We start from the raw sequence: 24,161 nt of genomic DNA, 5'->3' as shown, positions 1-24,161 counted from the left end.
GCATGGAAAATCTATTGGATTAATTTTAAATTTCAACGTATAAGATTGTAATGAAGTAGTTTAAATATTTAATCGAATAACATTTATTTCAGAAATCTCATTAACGTAAATTCAAATCCAGTAACACATAATAATACTAGTTAAAAATAGAATAATATCAATATTAACAAATTTAGATAATTATTATTAAGAACTTCACCAAAAAAAAAAACAAAAAAAAAAAAAATTTAGTTAAAAAGTTTGTTTGATGACTAGTACAAGACATATCTAATCTATGTCTCATTAAAAGACATGATCAAAGCTGTTAAACGTGTCGTTCAAACATTGGATTATCTTGATTTTTTGTATCCCCAAATAATTCTCATGTAATTAAAATAAATACAAAAAGCTTAAAAGACGAAGTGTCCTCGTTAAATTATGAGAGCTATAGCATTGCAGAGAGACAAGTGGTCTGTTTCATTATCTTATCTTGTAGATTAGAATAAACTTGAACTCCTTTTTCTTTATTTGTTGTTTTAGTTCTTCCTTATAATTATTAAAAGTAAACATGTGGTTAGAGTTTCTCCGATTATTTGGAAAGAAATAGACAACAAACCCAAGTTGGAGAATGGATAAATGCGTTTTAAGCTTCACTACTTTCGATAACATTTACCTAGTAAATTTCAGCTAATACTTTTTGAGTAAATTTCTTGTATGCCGTTCAAAAAATAAAATCGACTGCTCCTTCGTGTATATTATTGATTTAATAAAGCAGACAAAAGTTGGAAATATTTCTTATTGTTTTTTTTCTTCTTCTGAAAACGTAACTAACAAATCATAGAACAAAAGAACATTAATAGTGTTGCAATGGACTGAAGTAAACAGTATTATTACGACGAATATATGTAATTTAGTGCTTATGCTAGTATCGTCGTTGTGTTATTAACCGAGTTCAAATTTTCACAATGCATATTGTTAGCAAAATTATATATAGTGTGTCGACTACATATTCACTAGTGATTTTGATAATTATGTACGATGATATTTCTTTTCAATCACGTTCAGCTATGTAGAACTTTTAAAATAAATGAATATACTTCTAAGATCTAAAGTTTAAACATGGTTATTACTTATTATTATACATTCATTTTCTTTTACTGATGTCAAAAAATAATGAAATGGATAACAAATTTTTGTTGTTAACGAATTCGTGTAACAATATACTCATGAAATTTTGATAAAATGGTAGAATAAAAAGAGTCAAAAGGACTTTGGCTTTCATACACCATTGTCCATGAACTAGTTATTCACTAGTGAAATGTACATGCTAAAAGAGAAAATCATACCCAAAATCCAAGTTTATGGATATGGTCGTCAAGAGAATTTAGTCCGATACTTCAACACCAAACTCAAATTAGGTTCCCGTCATTCATTTGTGTAATGATATACTCTCTCCGTTTCATAATATAAGACGTTTTGGACTAAATGTTTTGTTTCACAATATAAGTCGTTTTCGAGTTTCGATGCATATTATATATTATTTTAATATTTTATGATCATTTATATTATGCAGTCTCTTTTATGATTGGTTGAACTTTTTAAAAGTAGATCTTCTTAATCGGTGTACTTTTACCTAAAACGACTTATATTTTGAAACGGAGGGAGTATATATCTTAAATGATTGTCTTTTAGACAATGAGAGATATTATCATCAAATATAATATATAAATAAATATCATCAAGACATCAACTAGATTTCGCCTAACTCTCATATCTAAACACACTTTTACTGCACAAAGTCCAAGTGGATTTTTTAATGTGGCAAATCTTTACACCATCTTCAATGTCCACCTTTATATTTTTTTTTATTTTAGAGGAAACTCTATTTTAGAGGGATATATTTTACTAATGTATACCTTTAAAATAGAGTTTCCTCTAAAATAGAAGAGAGAGTCAATAGATTACTCTATATATAGAGGAATACATTGGAGCAAAATCTCCTCTAAAATAAAGGAAAATATAGAGGTGGACATTGGAGATGATGTTATAGATATTGTTTTTAAGGCATTTTTTCTTCTAAATAAATTAAAATATTCAAAATATAAATATCGAAAACTCATAAAAAATGAAAGCGATGTTTCTTTCTTTATTGGGTATTTTAGATTTTATTTTGTCTATTTTTATATTTTTTATGGAGCTTTTAATTAGACCTGTCCATGGCCTAGAATAAAATAAAAAGCTCACCACCTTTTGAATTTTGATAGGCCACTCTTCAATTCGAATTCGCATCTTACCAATTTACCCCTCCACCAGTCTTTTCGTTTCTTACTCTTGTCTTTTTTTTTCTTTTTTTTTGGCACAACGTTTCTTATTCTGTCTATTTCCTCGATTATTGCACTAAATCTGGAGAAACATGCTCATAATCTAACTTGGGACAAAGTGTCCAATACTTAGCGTGATTCGTCATACATTTAATGGCATCTTCATAACCTAGAATCCCATTATACAATATACAGAAGTATATCAATACAATCAACAGTTCTATCAAAAAAAAGTTTTATACATTACGAGTAGCATCAACAAAGTTGTAGCTGCAAAATTAGGCGAATCTCTTTTATTCCGTGTTTTGGATGATGTCTAGATTTCATATGACCACTTTTGGTAAGCATTTTGTGACTCCACTTTTACTTTTATACTAAAATGGTATATTTATTATTTCTATTATTAATCTCTTACAAATATAACAAAAGAAAGATAGAAATTTTGACCACATATATATCAAGTGTGTTCTCAATTTGATATTTAGACAGTAAAAAATTGAATTCACAAAAAATGATTTGATTGCTTTAATCTGGCTTGAGATTAAAATTCTTTAGTAAAAAGAGAAAGTAAACCAAGCCGTAGTGGTCTAGTGATTTCCGCTTGAGTAAGAATCGTCTTGTAAGTCTAAGCCAAATATTAATTCCTCTCAAGTACGAAATTTATTAAATCACTCCGGTCGAAGTGGTGTCATGCTTTAAGTCCATTAAAAAATTTGGCGAGTATATTAGATTAATCGGGTGGTAAAAGCTTAGATCACTTATTGGTTATTAAAAAAAAAAGCAATTCGGTAAAATATCACTAAACAAAAAATCTTTCTCTAACATAAAGGAAAAAAAAAACTAAGAAATTCGAACACTTTTATGGACAAAAAGATCAACTATACCTTTTAATAGTAGATATACAACAGTTTTGTATATTAATATACGTTCACGATAAATGAATATAAATACAATAGAGTAAATTTGGAAAAGTACCCTCTTTGTAACTTTTTGTTTGAAAAATACACTTCTTCATTTTTTTCTCTTTTAGAAACTATTTTTAATATATAAAATTACTAAAATAGCCTCACGAAAATTTACTAATAAATAAAAAGAATTTAGAGAATTTATCATTAAAACAGAAAATCCATCAATTTAATTTTTAAATTAAAATTTGATGTAACTAACAATTAAAGATAATTCTTATCTTAAATATTTTTCTTAAATAATTTACGATTCTTGGAGCATTGGAGATTGATTTTTATATATAATGTGACAAATATTAAGTGATAGACTTTAAAATATTTATAGATATTATCTTGTTAAATTTTAATATATAATAATAAACTGTCTTTCTCTGAAAATAGTTAAAAATATTAAATATTTCGAATTTAGTTTATTATTTTTTTCTTCTAAATTTCGAATTTAGTTTTAATTTATTAAAAATACAGAATTTTAAATGTGGATAAAATTGTCATTTTACATATTAAAATTGTAGTTTCTATTTTTTTTGGTGCAACAAAATTGTAGTTTTTATTGAAAATAGAGAAAGGTGTGTTTTTCAAACAAAAACTAATAAATAGGGTAATTTTCAAAATCTACCTAATATCCACAAACTCCTCATTTTCTTGTTATTTCTAGAATAAAAAGGTTAAATATCATTAGCAAACAATTTTTTTTTTAAATGCTAATTTTCGAAAAAAATAGCCCACCAAAAATATTGGAAATGAGGTTAAAGAAAACAAGGTATCGATTAGTTATTAAAGGGACAAAAAGAAAGTAGTAAAACTGATACAGTGATAGTAATAGATTGTGGAGTGTACTATAATCGGTCGAATCAATTGGACTAATCTCATAATATTTTGTGGACGAGTGTTAGTTGTGCTCCATTAACCATTTGTCTTCCCACTAACACTTTTTTTTTTTCTCCTCTCCTTTTCACATCTTTAAAGTCTTTTTCCTTACCAAAAAAGTCATTTTCCTTAATATTTTTCCTGTTGTATTCCTCTGTTCTGTCAATTTTCTGCCATATGATTTATTTAATTTAATGAAACAAATCAATTTCTCTGTAAAAATTTAATACTAGTTAATATATTGGGCATATACGTGTTTTCTCTTCTAGGAATCCCAATAAACACAAGTTCATGCCACTGCTATAAAGTTTTTTACTAAATAAAAAATATAGAAAATGAAAAATATGTTCATTCTAGATGATATGTTATTTAAAAAAAATTAAATAGAAGAATTTTGAGAACATATATTTTTCACACTTAAGTACTTAAACACAAAAGAAAACATAACATGTCACAAAATTATATGACATTATTTTGTTAAAAAATAGAATACTGTATGTATAAAGTGCCTTACATACTAAATACTTGCATATGTTTCATAACAAAAGAGACTGAAAGACAGGCAACGCAAACATTAACAGGCCCAACTAGGTGAATGGGTTCAGTGTTGGAATAGTGGCTTTAGCGTCACGTTAATAGTCTTTGGCCTGCTTGGCTTTTACCGACCTCAAGAATTTTTCATACGATTAATAAGAACGGGTTTAAACATAGAGATGATGACTTGGGCCTCAATGTTTGTTTGCGTGTGTTTATGTTTTTTTTTTTTAGTAAATGAATCTGTAATCTCAAGTACTAGAAGTCTAGAACCATTCCTTCTTCTTTTTTTGTTGCCAACTCTAAACGCAAATGCCAAACACAAACGAAAAATAAACTTTTTCGTCTACGACTTTTCATGATGTCTCTGTGTGAAACTGTCTTTACATGTAATAGATGCATGCAAACGCAAAAAATGATGATTGTATGCCGTTGTTGTAAACCTTTTTCATCCGCATTGAACAACCAATCATCAAGATTAATATCTTAATTTTACTAGTGAATTATTCACTAAGCTATTTTGTTCGGTATTTAAGAAATTTCAAAACGTGTAATACTAATTTTGGCCCAAGCATCTGTGGTCTAGTGGCAGAGGAAGCTTTGGGAAAGGGTGAAACTTCCAAACCTGAGTTCGATTCTCCCTGGAAACAAAAACACATTTGTTTGGGAAGTCTGTCAGTTGGGCCTTGGCCTAATTGGTTTACCTGATAGCCAGAAATGCAGGCGGCCTGACTACCCCTTGGCACTTAGTCGGAATGCATTCCAAACTCGGAATAGGCAGAATGGTAGCCCGTAATGGTTTAACCGTTAACACGGTGGACCAGTCCACTATGTAGTACCTCGGTGCGTTCCTACCGGGGCCGACCGGATAGCCGATATGGTTTATCAAAAAAAATATATATATATATACTAATTTTGATGCATTCTTAAACATAAAACATCGTAACGCAGATACAAAAATACCGTATCACTTACCAAAAAGAGTCCATTTGTCATTGTATTCAAAGTCGTCCAATAGTTCTTTCTTTACTAGCAAAAACATTAAACTACTAATCACTTATCATTACCATGAATCCATGACATACAATGATCCAAAAAACAAATATCACCTAAACTTTAACAGTCATTATTAATGTAACCACAAGTATATATTACTTACTACTAACCAAAAAAAATCTCAATGAGATTTTGCATCCAACACACTAATACATATCATTGATTTCAACAAAAACAATCAAAAAGAATTTTTAAGTATAAATAACTAAACAAACAACAACATTATACATACCTGTTTATAACTGTTGTTAATAATCATCAAACTCTAGATTTAATCTTCTCCAAAACTCCATCAATGGCAATATCAACAGCATCTTTCTTATTCATCAATCCCATTGAAGCTCCATGTCTTCTATACATAACTCTAGGCATCATCTCGATAACTCTTTCTCTCATTCTCGTAACTTCTTCTTTAGGTATACTCATCAACACATCTTGGATTCTAACTCCTCTGAATACAACATCTTCTTTCGGAATCGTCACCGAAAACTCCGCGAATTCGGACTCCGGTAAATGCCAATTGTACTGCATTTTCGCCGTTTGGTCTTCGAAAAACACCGGTATACATCCGGCGATGATTCCGTCGAATGTAGCTTTACGTGTTGGTGTATCTCCTGGTGGTTGTAAGCAAAACGATGATTGTAACATTGGTCTCATGAATCTGATCGGATCATGCTCACAGATTCCATTAGAGCAATCAACAAAATCGCAGATTTTATCCGATTTCAATTCCGATTCGGTGGCGTTTACGTTTGTGCACTCTAATCGGATGCTACGACGGATGTTCGGAGAAGAGGAGGTACCTCCACCGCCGGCGAATAGCATAAGAGAAGTTCGCCGTGAGCGACGGACACGACGGATCCACGATTCCAAAAACGGCAAGCTGTGTGGGTGAAACGACGTCGGATAAGGGACGGCTTGTTCTTGCCACGGCCAGAAACGAGATTCGAGAGTTAACGCCGTTAGATTGAAAAACTCACGGCGTTCTAGAAACGACGTGCCCCAAATCGGAGGGTCAACGGTCAACGGCTGAGAGAAATCCCAAGCGGGTCGAGCCATAACGAGGAAATGATCATGACCGGAGCGACGAGACCAGATCTCGGGTTGATCACGGGTCAAAAACTCGAGAAGATCCGACCCGTGATCAGCGCTTGAGTTTAAATCGGGTCCGTAGAGATAACGGAGAGAATCGATACCGGCGTAGTAAGGGAGATAAACGGCGGAGGCTAGATCCGGGTCGGGTGTGAGACATGGATATTCGAGAATCCGACGGTGGAAAATGAGTTCGAGAAGTAACGGGTCGGTTCGATACCAGCTTCGGGTACGGGTATGGGTTTTTGGGCCGAGTCCATGGTTGGCTAAGTAAGGGCAAAGATCGTCGGTGATTGGGTAACGATTACAAGTTGAGAGAAGATCGAGATTGAATCGTGATGGGAGTGTACGGATGTGGATCCAACGGTTAGTGCATTCTGTATCGACGGCTGAGATTTGCTGTGAAACAACCCTAGGCTCGACGAAGAAGAAGAAGAAGATGGTCAATGTTGTGACGGTGGATTTGAAAGCCATTGTTATGGAGGTTGTCGGAGTGAGAGTGGTAGTTTCTCTCTGTTTATTAATGGTAGGAAAAAGATTTGGTAATTTTAAACAGATCCTTAATTTTATACGTATATTTTAATGTTACCCTTATTGTTTATTAATAGGAAAATAGACCTCATTAAAGACAAAATTGGTGATATTCGTGGCAATAACTGAACGTTGGATCTATTTTTGGATAAAAGCATAAAGTAAAGTTTGGAGAATCTAACGGTGGTGTGCAATTTTGAACACAAAAAAGTCGGTGATCGTGTGAGTGTATCCTCACGGACGCGGGGAAGATTAATTTTCCATTTGTGTGTTCAATAATTAATTTTCCATTTCTAACAATAAGGAAACAAATTAAAAGCACACTGGGTTTAAATTGGTATGGCTCTTTTATTTCACTGAACCGAATTGAATTTACGAAGGTTATGGCTATGGTTTCCACTAATTAAACCGATTCCATTTTAAGGCCTTTTTCCTTCCGAAACAGAGAGGAAAAGATAAAACCCTTTAGAAAATAAAATACACTGATTTATCTATGAAGACGGGACTGGGCAGGAGAAGCCCATATTTAACAAAGCAAAAAAATGGAAAATTCGGAGATACACTCTCAATCGTGGTTCGGTTTATTATATAAAGGTTTTTTGTTAGAGATTTCTCCTCACTCTCAAATATTTATTTGCTGCCGTCATGGAGAAGAACCAAAACCCTAATACCTGGTCGGAGCTTCCTCTAGATCTCTTGAACTTAGTTTTCAAACGCCTCAGTTTTGCTAATTTTCGACGAGCGAAATCGGTGTGTTCGTCTTGGTACTCTGCTTCGAAACAATGCGTGCCCAAAAATCAGATCCCTTGGCTGATGCTCTTCCCCAAAGACAAAAACAGCAATTCATGCACGTTTTTCAATCCCGAGGACAAAGATTTTTTATACAAAACGCAAGATCTTGGTGTGGAATTTGCCAAGAGTGTTTGTATAGCAACCTACGGAAGTTGGCTTCTTATGCAAGATTCAAAGTATAATTTATACATTTTGAATCCATTCACCAAAGAGAGTATCGATCTTCCGGCTGTGGAATCACAACAACCTGCCATGGTAAAGGTTGAACGAACCATAGATGATGATTTTATCACTTTCGGCGATCACAACCACGTTAAGTTATTTAAAGGTAATAATACCGTACGTACCCCTGTGTTTTGGATTGACGAGAAAACCAAAGATTACATAGCTCTGTGGGGGCTTGGATATTGGTGTGTGGTTTATGCGAAGAAAGGAGATAAGTTGTGGAATCAAATTCCAGAAATTATTTTAGATTCTCTTGACATGGTTTACAAGGATCACAAGCTTTACTCATTTAGCTACAGAGAGCTTTTCACAATCTTAGATTTTTCTGGAGAGATTCCTCGACAGACCTTTCAACGTTTTATGCATGTGTATAGATTTGAGTGGTTAAGTCCTCGTAGTCGTCAACTAAGTAATTCATGGTGCCTTGCTGAGACAAAACTTGTAGTCACAGTAACCGGGGATGCCCTCTTGGTTGAAAGAATGTTAAGACCTAGGTCTAGAATCCAGTCATTCAACGTCTACAAGTTTTATTCGTCAGGGAATTTTTTTGATAAATATGAACTTGCAGATTCTTTGGGCGACGAGGCAATGCTTTTGGATCTAGGCATCACTGTGCTCGCCAATGAAGTTGAGGGACTCAATAGAAATGAAGCAGTCCGTCCTCGCTCTACATGACCGAGTCGGTCAAGCACAGTTGCGTTTAGTGAATAGGGTCTCTGCTAGGTGGGTTCAATCCAATTACGGTAAAGATGGAAGAAACGAGCAGACCGTGTTGGATACATCATCTTCGGTGGCAGTGGATGACGCAGCACTAGAAGATATGATGAAGCTTGTTAGCATCTTCGTGGATGCTAATCGTTTAAGGATGAAAGTGATCACGGGTCTTGTCAAACTTATGAACGATTCACAAGCGGCTCAATATCTTGAATCTTTATGCAAGTTTTTTCCTGGGTTTACGCTATAGGTTTTTAGTTTAGTTATTTATGATATTCCTAGGTTGATGATGTTTTCTTATTCAGAGTTCAGAGAGTATTTGTCTCAACTCTTTCGAATCTATTATAATAACGAAACCATCTGGTTATTTTCTCTACAATTGTGAACATGGATGTGTAAAACGTCAAACACAATCGTTATATTTGTCCTTTCCGTTTGCATATGACTTATAAATTTTGATATAGTATCGTACTCTTTTTTTTTTTTTCTTTTTTTTTATGCATGTACTATTTACTCTTTCATAATTTTTTTTGTTAAAATACTCTTTCATAAGTTCTATATATCAAAAATAGATTTTAAAAATCAAAATTCAATCCCGAAAACAAAACACAATAGTTTATAATCAAAACAACAAATCGAACAGTGAGCACAAAGTAGAACCGAGCACATGAGCTACGTGAATTTTGATATATAGAACTTATGAAAGAGTATTGATATATCGCCTTGATAGATATATACACCTATTTGATAAAATCAAGGCGGTTATCTAGGCTTATACATCTATAGAAAAATAAAATTTATAGGTGTATACACCTACTTGAATAATTTTGATATATCCTACCTTTTTTAATACATATATTTATTCTTTCATAAATTCTATCAATAATATGTTATATTTTGATGAGCGACATATTTAAATTCTCCAATCTAAGGACAAATGTAAGCAAATTTGGGAATACCAAAATTTATAGTATCTTAAGATTCCACTACTTACCATTTGACTTCTTTTTAAAAAAGACTTTACTAATTACCTAAATTGTATCTTTAAGATTCCACTATACTGCTATACTGTTGTTATCTCCTGAAATATTATTTCTGCCTTATTTATAACACTCTTTAATCGTTTATACACACATTTCTATTTTTTTTATGTTTTTTTTTTTCTATGTAATAATTTGTGAAGAACATCTGTGAATGATCAAATAACAGCTTGTAACAGAAGAAACTATGTCAAAACATTATGTCATGTGTAAAACAGTAAGATAGTCGTAATTATTTAAAACATTATGCCGAATTTTTAGTAACTTAATTAATACTAGTAGCAAGTAAACTTATGAATTAGTCTTCCAAAACAAATTATATGGGTATCATAATTTTGAAAATTTAAAAATTTACTGTGACTGAGAATTCATCAAATCTGCAATCATTATGATTTTCTGGTTGTTTTCATAGTCTTCGGATGATTTGCTTTTCATTATTTACACATTATAAAATCGATTCGAATTATTTTTAACATATAAAGATTTACAAATATATAACTGTACAACTTTGAATTTTTAAATTATGACATCAAAATCTTATGCTATAAAATGTATAAAACTTCTCTATACACACTTGCATATGCTTGATATTAGAAACACAACCTAAAACAGAACATACCCAAATAGGTAAAATGCATGGGATTATTACATTATTCGGATAAGGCTTTTATCTTTATCTAATAGTCTTCGGCCTACTTGCCTTGACCGAAAACCTATTATTTCCACGAATATGTTATTCAAAAGCGTCAAGAATCTTTATATCATATGACTAACAAGAACTTGTGTGCCAATATTTTTTTTTTTGTGTGTGTGTGTGTTTTTAACAATTGAATCTGAGCAACAAAGTGGGATGATAGAAATGGAAGGAGTTTAGTTCTTCTTAACCAAGCGAGTGACTATGAGGCTTGGTCGTTATAGGTTTTTTAGTTTTAATTATTTCTGATATTCCTTTGTCTACCTAGGAATAACAGAGAGTATTTGTCTCTACTCTTTTTGTAATCTATGATAATAACGAAACGATCTGATAATTTTCTCTACAATGGTAAACATCGATAATAAAAACAAAGTAAACGATGAAAGATTAACGAGAAATTGGACTGCATGGTATTCTCAGGATAACATGGATCGATTTATGCTAGGGAATTAAACAAGGAATTAGCGATGGTTTTAACGGTTTATGAACTACGAAACACTTATGTGTATCTACTTGTAATAAACCGATCACCTATGACTAAAATCTTCGTTATTCAACTAACGCAGGCACTGACGAAATTAAACAAGCATGATTAACAAGCTCGATTAAGGTTCGTAAAGTCCTACAACTCAACTAATGCATGTTGCAACACGATACTCATCCAGACTAGTTGTGATGTTCAAAACGCTTAGGATCAATCGCAAGTTAGCTATTCAAGTCGTTGGTTTACACGGGTTTAGCTTCCGAGGTTGACCCTTCTCGACTTTATGAAACTTTCAAGTCGAAGTATGCCTCGGTCACAAAGGCAAAGATCGTCTGTTATGGCGATAGTGGTAAGTCTAGGGGTTACAGGTTTGTGTCTTTTGAAGACAAAGCTGAGCAAAATAATGCTTTGAGAGAAATGTAAGGACTTTATTTGTTAAACAAGCCAATGCGGCTTGGTCCTGCTTGTGCAGAGCTGGTCCAAACATTTATAGTGTCTCAACGAAATAATAAATATCACATTTAAAAAACAAGTAGTTTTAAAATTTTCTTGTTTATTACTATATAAAAAAACCCTATTGTAACTTAATACTTATAAAAGATAAAATAGTAATACTTTTATTGTATTATTCAGTCATAATATTATTTAAAGATGTTAATAATATAAATTTAATCAAAGGATAAAGTATATATATATATTTAAGATTACAAAACTAATTAATATTTGTAAGTTTTTGTTCAAATTATTTCATACATCTGTGAAAAGTGGTGGATCCACGACTCTATAAAAGAAATACATTGTTGAAAAAACAAAGAAATCAATAAAAACATTAACCTGAAAGATAAATAATACTATATGACATGAAATGTCTAACGACTTAACGAGCACTAGAAACTTTCTATAGGTTTTTTTCTATAGGTTTTTTAGTTTAATTATCTCGGATATTCCTTGGTTGATGATGTTCATATTCAGAGTTCAGAGAGTATTTGTCTCAACTTTTTTTGAATCTATGATAATAACGAAACGATCTGATTATTTTCTCTACAATTATGAACATGGATGTGTAAATCGTCAAACACATCTTTCCGTTTGCATAATGGATAATATGGAAAAATGATAACTTAATACATATATAGTAGAAACCGTGAATAAGGCAATTAAAAAAAAAAAACTAAAAGGGTAGAAAAAATTAAAAAGCAGTGTAGAATGAAGAAGCTTCTATTCTCCTACACAATCATCAAAAACTTGTAGAGTTTTCCACCTTCCCCCATTTTGCCAAAGTCTTGAGAAACTTCTTCACCTGCAACAACAACATTACAAATCAAACTCACACATTACAAATCTACATATATAACATAACATATATGATGATTTAGTCTATATCTTATATAATTTGTACCTCGGAAGGGTCTCTAAGAGAGTAGAATGCATTACTTTCTTTTGGAACAGACGATACCAATATTCCAAATCCTCTGTTCCCTTCCCTCAGTACCTTGAATGCATCTTCATCAGTCTTGTCATCTCCAATGAAGATTGGGAGGAACTCATCGTTGTTGCTTAATCCAAGAGACTCTAACAGAAACTCGACTGCTTTTCCTTTGTTCCACTCGATCACAGGACGAACTTCTAAAACCTGATCATATCAACAAAACTATGTTAAGGGATTTGGATCTAATATGAGAAACCAGAGTGATGTTTGTTCATCAAGTAAAGTACCTTTCTTCCGTGAGTTAGACGCAGACGAGGGTATTTTTTCAGGTGGTCATGAACGCGTTGAGCAACGAGTGGCCAGTCCTTCTCATCAACATTACGGTAATGTACAGAGGTGCAGAACTTGTGGTTCTCCACTTTTGCACCTTTGATACATTTAGTTATCTCAACGAGGCTACTATAAACCTCTTCGATGACGGGTATGAACTCTTTAGCAGGCTGAAAGAGGTTTACCTCCTCACCCTATTCAGAAAGAAAAGATTAGAATTTACAAGAGTTGAGTTGATTTATATATATGTTCAAGGAAAATGAGGTAATGATTTCACCTGTTGGTCAGTGGATTTTATACAATTGGGGTCTTCAGGGGACCCATGTGGATTTACAGGAGTCATTATGTCCATCCCGTGACTACCCGCGTAGTAGAGTTCGGTTAGTCCTACCAATTGGTATACCTGCATTAACAAACTCAAAGTGTATTAGTGTTTTGAGTATTGTTTGGATTGTGCTGATACAATTAATGTTATGGTTAATGGTTCAAAAGTTTCACCTTGTCACGGCTTCTACCACTAATTATTGCTGTTGGGAAGTACTTGGCGACATCTTTCACAGCAGCACGCATCTAAGAGAGATAGAGAGGGCAAACTTAGCCTTTTGTGTTTTAGACCAAAGAAAAAATATGAACAAAAAGGGGTTTTAGTTCTTACCGCATCAGACATGATGGCGCGATCAGGGTCATCAACGATTGGGGAAAGTGTTCCATCATAATCTAGAAACACAGCTATCTTCTTGTTCTTTGCTTGAGCTGCAATATGCGAAAACGAGGTAATCGCCGAAGGATACTTGAGCTGTCAAGATAAAAGAAAGAAAATGGTGAGGACTAAGAAAACAACAGAGAGATCAAAACATTTGTGAATGAAACCATGATATATTACTAACTAACCATCCATGCCCGTTGAGCAAAATCATCTTCAGGAGCAATCTCAATGTTGAAATCCTTGACAAGCCTTTTACGCGGTGGAGACGAGGATATCATCGCATCCAACCAACCGTTAGATCTAACATCATCGAGTTTAGGAATCTTCTTCCTAGAATTCATCATGAATCTCCCTGAAGGGAAGGATGATCCAAGTCTTGATTTGTTGACTGGTGTAGTAGGGTCACTAAGAACAGGGGACGTCTTGTTTATATTCAAATCCATCGAACTCTCCAAACAAAAATGCTTCAAACAAGAAATTCGATGGCTTCTTCTAAACAAACTTTGTTTTTTTATCCAACTCTTTTGTCAATGAAAAACCACCTCTTTAGTGTTTTCTTATCACTGCTTGTTGTTGAACTGTCCATTAAAAGTAGGTTTCCTGAAAACTGAAATTGACCACAAAACAGAACACTCAGCAAAATTGAAAAAGCAATACTAAATGTATGTATCATGAAAACTTAAAAGTGACAACAAAACCGAAAGCTGTTTACATTACCTTATCATCTCTAAATCTTCGATTGTTCAAAGCTTTTACCACACAAAAAACGTTATCAGACAGATCTCGAGCTTCAACCACAAACCTGTATAATTGTCCACCAAAATACAAGATTTAGTAACTTTTGGGGTTTCATAACATTAAGAAAATGAACTTTACATGTTCTTTAAAGAAAGTAAAGAGCAGAACATAACAAAGAAAGTCATGTGTTACCCATCTTGTAGTTTAATGATATAAAGAAAAAGGAGGGAGCCACTGATTTTGACAAGTACCGATATTTTCAAACTGCCTTCTTCTATAGGAACTATTATTAAAGTGGCTACCGACAAAAAAACTTGTCGCATACTCACTCAATATTTGACCAAATCACGCGTTTTAACAAATCAACCATTCTAAACATGTCCAATTAGTTCCTAATTTCAGCTTTCGACCTGAATAATAATAATAAAAAACAGTCACTGAAAAGGGGACAATTTCGGTGAGTTTTGCCTATACCAATGGTCAAAAGTACGAAAGAACAGAGTATGTAGCAAAAAGGAGAAAATTGTCGAATCAACAAAACAAAAACAGAGAGATCTAGAAATCTCAATAATAAACCTAAAAGGGATCCAAAAACTAAAAGAAATGTGAAACATAACGCTATATGATTGAGAGAAAACGTACCTGAATCAGACGAGCTGCTCTGTAAAACACAAAACAGAGCTAGAGAATCTCGAGAAAAAAATGCAGATTTTCTCGGAATCTCAGGGATCTCGAAAGGAGAAACCACTAAGAGGGAGATTAGGGATTTTTTTTTTTCTTATTTCGAAAAAAAAACCCTAAAAATTGCGAGAGCTCACTAAAAATACGGAATTTAGGAAGAGGAGGCGAAGGAGGAGAAGAGAGAAAATGAAGGAGATGGGCTTTCGTATTTATAGAGTCCGATGCTCTCAAAAATTCATTACAAATAAATAAAAATAAAATTAAAATGTCAGTTTCTCAAAGAGACAGAGAGAGACGTGGTTAACAAGGTTATTAGGCTGTTTTGTTTGAATCCCGAAAAAACCTCCCATGTTTGACTTATTTACCAATTTGCCATCGGACGACCAAGACCACGTTATAAAACTTTCTTTTTTTTTTTTTTTTTTTTTTTCGTCTTATAAAACTTTCTTATTAGCTTCTAAAATTAATATTTAATATAAGATAGTATATGATTAACGAGCTCGTCATAAGTCATATTCGGTTGTTTTCTTAATTCAATTAGTTTTTTGTGGAATCTTTGAACGAGTAGGTATATTACTTTGCAATTCATTTACGTTTCAAATCTTTGGTGTTATACCAAATGTGTAGAAAATTAATTTCTTACTTGACCAAAGGTCGTTAATTAATCTTGGTTTTGAACGGCGTGAAGCAGCCCTGCATTTCCACTTTTCTAGAATAATTATATAGAAAGAAAAAAAAACATTTAACGACAAATTAGAAACCGTGTTCACAAAAAAAACAAAACCTTAATAAGAAAACAAAACAAAACCGTGAGGCGGACGTTAGTTGTTAGCTGGTTCCTTAACGGACACGTGGCTACGAGTCAAGAGAAGTGAAAATATCGTAGGATCCACGTGTTAAATTAGTAATGGTGACGTAACCACGTGTTAGTTGGGCCTTAATGGGCCCAAAAAGGATGAACTTGCTTTTCTAGTTCCCATGTCACATTATTTGATTATCATTGCCTTTGGTTACAATTACAATGTTCGATAATTATATTGACATTCAACCAAATTAAGATATTTATTCTACTCAAAAATATAAAAAGATATTCGTTAATTAAGATGACGGAATGACGTGGAACATGACGCTAATTTAACGTTTATTAACGGTGTTAAGATGATGAAGAGTCATGATCACAGGACCCATAATAATTTAATGACCTAACTAAAGTTTAAGTTGTAAGTGACTAAGTGGACCTCTCAATACTGAATAAACGGTTGTGATTAGCTCTCCGTGATCACTTTTGTTTAGCATTGCATGCTTGTTGCCTTTTTGGTGGTGGAAATGACAAAAAGCATAATATAATCTATTTTTAATCATATTTTCCATGTAGCTAAATATAATTTCCTTTTCCCCAATTGGAAGAAAGAAATTCATCGTATATGAATTAATTATATAAAAATCAACAAATAAACGTTTTAAGTGTTGCAAATCAGTAAACCGGGCCTTGTGGCCTAGTGGTAAAAGAGTCACAGTTGTGATTTCCGTCGCCAGGATTCAAGGCACGGCTACTGTCATGTTTATATAGGGTAATTGCCAGCTTCGTAAGATTAGTTTTTGGGCCTAGGAAACTTTTGGGAGATCCGCAGTTATTCAAAAAAAAAAATTAGCAATGAGAGGTTAAAATAAATAAATAAAATAGGTAGATTTTGGATTTTGTTTTTGCAGCGGATTTGGAAGGTTCACCGTGTATCCTACGCTGCATATATGACGACTGACGAGTCACAACCATACGCTGACGCCATGATGACTCAACTTCACTTTACAAAAAAAGGACAAATTCATGAATTCGGATTATTGACAAGGTTCCAAGGTAGAGAACATTTGACTGATTGTTCAACCTCATACCTTCTCGAGTCTCCATTTGATTACAAAATGTTTTGGTTAAATAAATTTTTCTGACAACTGTTCAACATATGTGTATGAAACTATGAATTATGAAATAAGAAAACAAGCCAAACATGGATTGAGTGGTGAAACTTTCACAAAATGGGCAAACTCCGTAATTACTAGTTACTCATTCCAAACTCCAAAGTTCAAATGTGATAAACCTACCACATACTAATGTAATTCTACGGTTAAAAGGACTATCAGGGTCACTTTTCTCCTCTCTTTATAGTCTTTGCAAAATTATGATAATCAAGAAAATACGCTCACATGATGGTGGGCGGGTGGTTGGTGGGCCCTGGTTGTTTGGGTGAAATTCCTTCTACCCCGGCTTCGATTTCTTCTCCCGCTGTTATCAACATAATGTGGGAAGTCTGTCAGTTGGGCTTTGGCCAAATTGGTTTACCTGGTAGTCAGTAATGCAGGCGGCCTGACTACCCCCTGACATTTAGTCGGGAGACACACCAAACTCGGGATAGGCAGAGTGGTAGCCCGAAGGGCCTAGCCGTCTAGCACGGTGGACAAGTCTACTATGTAGCATCTCGGTGCGTTTCTACCGAAACCGACCGGATAGCCGCTAGGGTATATAAAAAAAAAATAGCTTGTACTAGTTAACCATTTTTAATTTGTAGAAAAAAAAACTATTTTCTGTGAAGACAGCTTGATGTGAAGAAAATGTTGATTCAATAATGGAAAAAACATGTGTGCCGACCACTAAGTCTAAGCTCAGTTTGTCAAAGTCCACATGTTATCAGAGTGATAATGATAAGACAACATTATATGTTAACATATAATGTTATAAGATATAATGTTATAAGTCATCTGCATATGTGTCTCCACGTATCTTCACGCGTACATATATTTACAGTCAATGCATACATCGTATTATATCATAAATGTCTCAAATTACATGATTCGGCTACTTAAATACGCGACAAGTTTTGTAAAATAATCTAAAAATTTGTTACGAACCATCATAAAATAATGGAACAAAAAATGATTGTTGCTATTTGCTAATGTAAGCAAACAACTAACTGCGATTTATATGTCAGAACGTGACAAATTATACAGAAAACTACCCTACATTGTATATGTAATATTCAACATATAAACTATATGTTTGGTCTCTCGGAAAATAGTTTTGAATAGTAATGAAGTTTGTAACTACCATATTAGATATTCAAGTGTCTACCAAATAGAAATCATGCGATATATGATGAAAGCATTTACACAAAAACTACTTTATTATAACAAATGTAATTTGATTCAATGACCAAGGAATTTAATTAATTACAGGACTCTATATTAGGGATCCAATAGATAAAATAACTCAAATATACGTATACGGCATGTTACGTGAATATTATTTAGTTTTAAATTTTATATTTTGCAAGTGGTTAACAATCCTATAAAAATGATTAGTTATCTTTTTTTCTTGGTCACCAACAAATGATTTCTTATTAATCTACCGACTAAATAATATTATTTCATATGAACAATATTTTTAGTATAGTATTGAATGTAATCACAAATTAATGAAAATAATAATTTACATACACATGTACAACACTGCCAGCTAGCAATAGAGGAATTAAAGCATATTGCTCATTAAATAAATGGGAAGAAGTGATAAGCACTATTGATTCAACAAAACCTCAAGAATAAGTCGTGTATCACTCATACAAAAAAAAAAAATTAAAAAAATAAGTCATGTATCTTTATATATTATGTGACCAGTTGGCCAGGCAGGCCATGTATATATTATTTATAAATTGCATGAGTATTTTTGATGATTTCCAAAACGGTTGATTTGTCTCTATTACTCAGTATATAACACCGAATTAATTAGCTCCCTCGTTTATTTTTAGGGGTTACGATACTTAGTTGGTCGACGCCAACGTTTGTCAAATCTTTATTTGTTTTAGAAGATAGTTGTTGATGATTTTTAGTTGGCCGTGTTGTGATTTAGCGAAGAAATTTACGTTTCAGAACAATAAAACTGTTTAAATGAGTTTCTTGTAAGTTTTATAGTATGACTTTAAAGTTTAAACTATGATTACAATTTTTATTTTGACTCTTGATCGGTTGACCCTCTTTACAAAAAAAATGAGAGAATTCAATACAAGCCTGCCTATTGGGGTTCTTCTTGGGCCACATAATGCTTTTCAGCTATGTCATTTTTGGGCCTATTGACGAGTTGGAAATATAAATACCCATTCTGGTTAATTTCTTTGAAACTCTTTCAAGTAAAGAGATACATATTCCCAAAACCAAAAATTTGAATATACTCAAATGGTACTTTTTTTGTTTCGGTTTCATTCAAAACAATGAAAAAATTGAATTGAAAACAGATTTACCTTAATAGTAATGTTAACTTAAATGCATAACAATCTCAATTTCAGGTGATTAAGAATTTGACAAAAACAAAAGGATCATTTCCCCCAATTACTTTTGTTCTTATTGCTTGTTTCAAAAGGAACAATAGAATTTGTTTCCTCTCACTCAAGAGCAATAGAAAAACAGAACCATCGCCAAAAACATTATCAAAGATACTCTTAACCACACTTTATTAGCATCAAACCAAACTAACAAGAAGAAGAAACTGAACCTAAAGAAGTTTAATCCGTACATATTCACATATTTGTAAACAAATTCTTCTTTTCTACAACTAATCAATCACCTTGCTGATCAAATCCCCCAAAACCCTAATCTGACAAAACAGAGATTTTTAATTGGGCAAAGCAAGAATCTCGAAATCTTGAAGAAGAACCTGATCTTTAAACCCAGCAAGAAACTGACATAAACCTTCAAGAAACAGAGCCGCTTGATGCTCACTCGTAGCTCCAACAATGTCCATGATCACACTCTTCCTCAAACGATTGGCATCAACAAAAATACTCACAAGCTCTTCCATCTCTTCCTTGGCCGCTTCATCCACCGACGTTGAAGCTACCACTGCCGTCGCGGGGAGCTTCTTCTTCTTCCCCGCTTGATACGACAAGACCCAATTCTCAGAAACTCGAGCCACGAAACTTCTCTGTGCTTTCCTCATACGATCCATTAAACCAGGAACCATAAGTCTCATCGTACACTCAATCTGATCGATTCTTTTCACCAATTCATCAGAAGGATCTTTCCACGCCGTCGTCATCTTTAACGGTTGATTCATAAGATCAAGAGAAGTCTCGTCGTCTTCGTCGGAATCTTGATTCTCACGATCGATGAAAGAACGGAGGAGATTAGTGAGGAGATAAGGATGGATATCGCCGAGGAAAAGAAACGGAGTCTCGAGAGAGTTGCGCCATGAAGGGAAGAGAAGGTAAGGGATGGTGTTTGGATCGGCGGCGAGATCTAGGGTTTCGTAGTATAAGACTAGGTGACGGAGGACGAGGTCTACGTTGGAGGAGAGGACGGAAGCTGAAGCGGCGGAGGAAAGTGATTGACGGAGCAGAGGGAGGCAGTTTTCGGTTAGGGTTTTGGACCAGTCGTCGTAGAAATCATTGAAGCGACGAGAAGGTTTCTTGCGGGAGAAGAAAGAGAAAGGCATTTTCTTGGAGAGTGAAGAATTTGTGAAGATTTCTTGAGGTTTTTATCTGTTTTCAGTGGGAAGGAATATATATATATATATATAAAAGATTAAAAGTACTAATTAGTGTTACCGGTTTAATGAAAACCAATTAATGGGCCTTTTCTTGTAGGCAAGTTTTAGTGGGGCTTCTGTTTGGACCCCTATTCTAAAAATCCCCGCCTAGCCCAATTAATCTCCGCTTAATCGGTAGGTCCATCCTATCCGCCTCGATTAATGACTAATTCCCTAAAGAAATCAGTTATCCGATTACTCTCCGCCTAATCCGATTACTTTCCGCCTAATTCGATTACTCCCCGACTAATCTTACATATCTCAATTATTTTTAGATTTGCAAGTATAAATTTTTTTTTATTTTTTTTATTCAGTCATTCAAAATGGGAGTTTGTGATGTTTTACAATAACTTATATTCAAATTTTAATAAAAATCATAAATTTACAATAAAAATCATAAAAATTTGTCTCAAAAATAAAGTTTTATGTGTTTTCTGCAATTTTGAAAACAATATTGGATTAATATGTTTTAAAAATATTAAAATAACCTTAAAACTAATCCCCGATTAATCTCCGATTTTAATCCGATTTTCTGATTAATCGCTAGGCCCATACCGAGCGCCCGACTAGCGTTTAGCAATTTTCCAACCAAGGGTTTGGACCACTGGTGGTTATTTTTAGGCTCTCGCAAAACAACTAGATTTTACCTATTTGGTTCTTCCAAAAGTTAAATATTTGATATACTTATATTATGATGTAATTCAATTTTAATATTTCATAGAAAAAGACATAATAAGTTATTATGTACTATATCAGTCGAGAGCACCCGTATATCATAAATAATCTGTTAGGAAATCTATACTATATAAAAGTCGAGGCTATAAGCTTCTCAGGCCGTCCACGTGGAATTTTAAACCACTAATCGGGATTAGACACCTCGTTGGTTAACATTTTTACACACCACGTTAATTAACATTTTTTAAATTATAATATTTTCTATATTAAGATGTTTGGGAAAAGGAAAAATTTTTTTGGAAATTTTTATTTCTATATTTGTAAAGAATAAATAATTAGAAATAGTCCATGTCAACATAAAAATTAAACTCACGTAGACACGTTTACTTTTCTTGAATAAAGGAAAATTTTCAATAACCAAAAAAAAATAATTAAGTAAATGTTAAAAAGTTTTATGTTTTAAATTGTAAAATATATAATCAAACAACGGAAAAGAAAATTTCCAAAGTGTGAGGAAGTTAAAATTTAAATGAAAAGGAAAAGATTAATAACCTAAAGGAAAATTTCTTCTTAACAAACCATGACAAATAAGAAAGTTTCTAGAATCTAAATTAGTAGTGATTTATGTATAAATAACCATCTATGGACAATTGGTACTTGAGAGATCAAAGAGTGCAAATAAAGAGCCTATTTGCACTCTTAAGTTACTATGACACATTCTATGCTTGCGGAATAGTCTACAAAACTGGTGTCATCTTATGGGATGAGACTCCCAATGCTTTGAAAGAAGGATCTTCAATAATCATGTGTTATAAGCGGTCTTTGTGGTGTGGGAAAAGGAACTCTTATATCAATGCTTATGAAGGAGTTCTTCAATGTTTGGGTTTTCATTGAGCCACACAACTCGAACTCCGATCTATGGAAAGAGATGGTGTTCATTATCACTTTGCTGATAAAAAAAAGTTATGGAGAAAGAGTTCAAAGATGGAAAGTTTCTTGAGTTTGCTTATGTTCACGCTAATCTCTATTGAGTCCGTTGAAGTGGTAACGGATGCAGAAAAGGTATATAAGAAAGCTGGTTGGTTAAATTTAGAATTAGCAAAGTTTGCGACAAAAGTACAGCAAAAACTCTGATATGTTTTAACCTAGAAATCATTGTCATTAAATCAAATATGTAGACAACTAAAGAACAACAAAAACTCTGATGTTCTGGCCTACCAGTAAGTTTTGTGTCTGAATTCTATTACTGTTCGTCAATGAAGCTGTCCAGTTTTTAATTTAGTAGTACAGAGTATAGACAAAGAAGTTACAAGAAAAGTGATGAATGGCTAATTGGTAGAAAGACACTCTTTACTTTGGTAGTAAAAGAAGCAAATTTGAACATAACAGAGCCGGTCCTGATGATAATAAAGGTTCCAACCAAACACGTTTACCACTTGACCAATTTAACTTCACACTAAAATATTGGCCCCTAAAACTAAAACTAATAACATGCCCATCCAGATCCATGATTGCTCTAAAGCTGTTGCATGAAAAGCTCTCTGCAAATTTTATAATCATCGTAAGCTTCAAAAAATACAAATAGTTCAATTTAACCATCGTTATTAATTTTAACCGGAACAAACCGATTGGTGAAATTGGATTAAACCGTGTCAAACCGGTAACCCTAAAATAGCTTGGGTTCTTGGTATTTCGGAGCTCCTGCAACGTTTCTTCTCATCCATTTTGACCGGAAGCTCCATAGTTCAAACAAGATTTTTTTTTCCCTCTATAACTGTCCACGTGGAATTTAAAACGACTAATCACAGTTGGACATCTGATTAATTAACATTTTAAAATTATATAAATTTTCTATATTAAGATACTTACAAAAAGAAAAAAAAAATAGTATGGAAACAAGAAAAATGTAATTTTAAAACAAAAAAACATATGAAAAGAAAAAATGTAAAATTTAGTTATTATAATACATAAAAAATTATAATTCATATTTTAGGAAGGAAAAATATAAAAATAACTATTGTAAATATAATATATTTATTTAAAAAACGACGGTTTTTACATATTTATAAAACAAATATAATTTCAATTTTCCTTGGCAAGCCTTTAATATGTTTGAAGTTTATGTTTTTGCATTAAGAAACAAACAAGTTTCTAGACTTTGAAAATAGTATTGACTCAGTTGAGAACAAACATTTTCTAGAGAAATTGTTAAAAATGCCCCTTTTTCAATACCCCTTTTCAAAAATGCCCCATTTGAGAGTCCATTTTTAAGTTTGTCCTCTTTTAATTTTTAATGACCATTTTACCCTTATTTGAAACAAAATTAGGTCCACAAAATACAAAATATTTTTTGGCGGGAAAAGTGATCCCGCAATTTTCCCGCCAAAACACTTGTAAAAACCTTTAAAAAACCTTGTAAAATTTTCCCGTAAAAATTTTTCCCGCCAAAAAATTTTCCCGCCAAAAAAATTTTTTTGCGGGAAAAGTGATTCCGCAATTTTTTTTGCGAAATTTTTTTGGCGGGAAAATTTTTGGCGGGAAAAATTTACAAGGTATTTTAAAGGTTTTTTACAAGGTATTTACAAGTGTTTTGTAAGGTTTCACAATGTATTCTAAAAGGTTTCACAAGGTACTTTAAGGTTTTACAAGGAAGTTACACCTGGTACTACCTCATAAAAAACCCGTAAAACCTTATCACTTGTAAGACCATCATCGAAACGCCGAGCAACTCTTATAATA

The 24,161-nt window shown here is 33.0% G+C and overlaps 4 protein-coding genes across 4 annotated transcripts; 1 reads left to right on the top strand and 3 right to left on the bottom strand.

Moving 5' to 3' along the window:
* Positions 1-5,637: 5,637 nt before the first annotated feature.
* LOC9305890 (probable xyloglucan galactosyltransferase GT19) lies at positions 5,638-7,396 on the bottom strand. The gene has a single exon (XM_021017832.1). The coding sequence runs from the start codon at positions 7,286-7,288 to the stop codon at positions 5,981-5,983; it is 1,308 nt and encodes a 435-aa protein (XP_020873491.1). The 5' UTR covers positions 7,289-7,396; the 3' UTR covers positions 5,638-5,980.
* A 594-nt stretch (positions 7,397-7,990) lies between these two features.
* LOC9303832 (putative F-box protein At4g22660) lies at positions 7,991-9,550 on the top strand. The gene has a single exon (XM_021017936.1). The coding sequence runs from the start codon at positions 7,991-7,993 to the stop codon at positions 9,035-9,037; it is 1,047 nt and encodes a 348-aa protein (XP_020873595.1). The 3' UTR covers positions 9,038-9,550.
* A 2,754-nt stretch (positions 9,551-12,304) lies between these two features.
* LOC9303831 (probable trehalose-phosphate phosphatase G) lies at positions 12,305-15,370 on the bottom strand. Its single transcript, XM_021017905.1, has 9 exons — positions 15,140-15,370; positions 14,477-14,561; positions 13,945-14,366; positions 13,709-13,849; positions 13,552-13,623; positions 13,331-13,456; positions 13,011-13,247; positions 12,694-12,927; positions 12,305-12,594 (listed from the first exon to the last, which is right to left on the bottom strand). Exons 3-9 carry the CDS (start codon positions 14,200-14,202, stop codon positions 12,532-12,534), a joined length of 1,131 nt encoding a protein of 376 aa, XP_020873564.1. The 5' UTR covers positions 14,203-14,366; positions 14,477-14,561; positions 15,140-15,370; the 3' UTR covers positions 12,305-12,531.
* A 4,277-nt stretch (positions 15,371-19,647) lies between these two features.
* Positions 19,648-20,681, bottom strand: LOC9305889 (protein INAPERTURATE POLLEN1). Its single transcript, XM_002867712.2, has one exon. The coding sequence runs from the start codon at positions 20,652-20,654 to the stop codon at positions 19,836-19,838; it is 819 nt and encodes a 272-aa protein (XP_002867758.1). The 5' UTR covers positions 20,655-20,681; the 3' UTR covers positions 19,648-19,835.
* Positions 20,682-24,161: the final 3,480 nt, after the last annotated feature.

Source organism: Arabidopsis lyrata, assembly GCF_000004255.2.
Source record: "Arabidopsis lyrata subsp. lyrata unplaced genomic scaffold ARALYscaffold_7, whole genome shotgun sequence".
Lineage (NCBI taxonomy): Eukaryota > Viridiplantae > Streptophyta > Magnoliopsida > Brassicales > Brassicaceae > Arabidopsis > Arabidopsis lyrata.
The sequence above is the reverse complement of the archived record's forward strand: the minus strand, read 5'-3'. Positions and strand labels throughout refer to the sequence as shown.

Coding starts and splice junctions, on each gene's coding strand:
- LOC9305890 (XM_021017832.1), bottom strand. CDS start 7,288: ATGGCTTTCAAATCCACCGTCACAACATTGACCATCTTCTTCTTCTTC.
- LOC9303831 (XM_021017905.1), bottom strand. CDS start 14,202: ATGGATTTGAATATAAACAAGACGTCCCCTGTTCTTAGTGACCCTACT. Junction 13,248..13,330: donor TAAAATCCACTGACCAACAG/GTGAAATCATTA, acceptor CTTTCTGAATAG/GGTGAGGAGGTAAACCTCTT. Junction 12,928..13,010: donor GTCTAACTCACGGAAGAAAG/GTACTTTACTTG, acceptor TGATATGATCAG/GTTTTAGAAGTTCGTCCTGT.
- LOC9305889 (XM_002867712.2), bottom strand. CDS start 20,654: ATGCCTTTCTCTTTCTTCTCCCGCAAGAAACCTTCTCGTCGCTTCAAT.
- LOC9303832 (XM_021017936.1), top strand. CDS start 7,991: ATGGAGAAGAACCAAAACCCTAATACCTGGTCGGAGCTTCCTCTAGAT.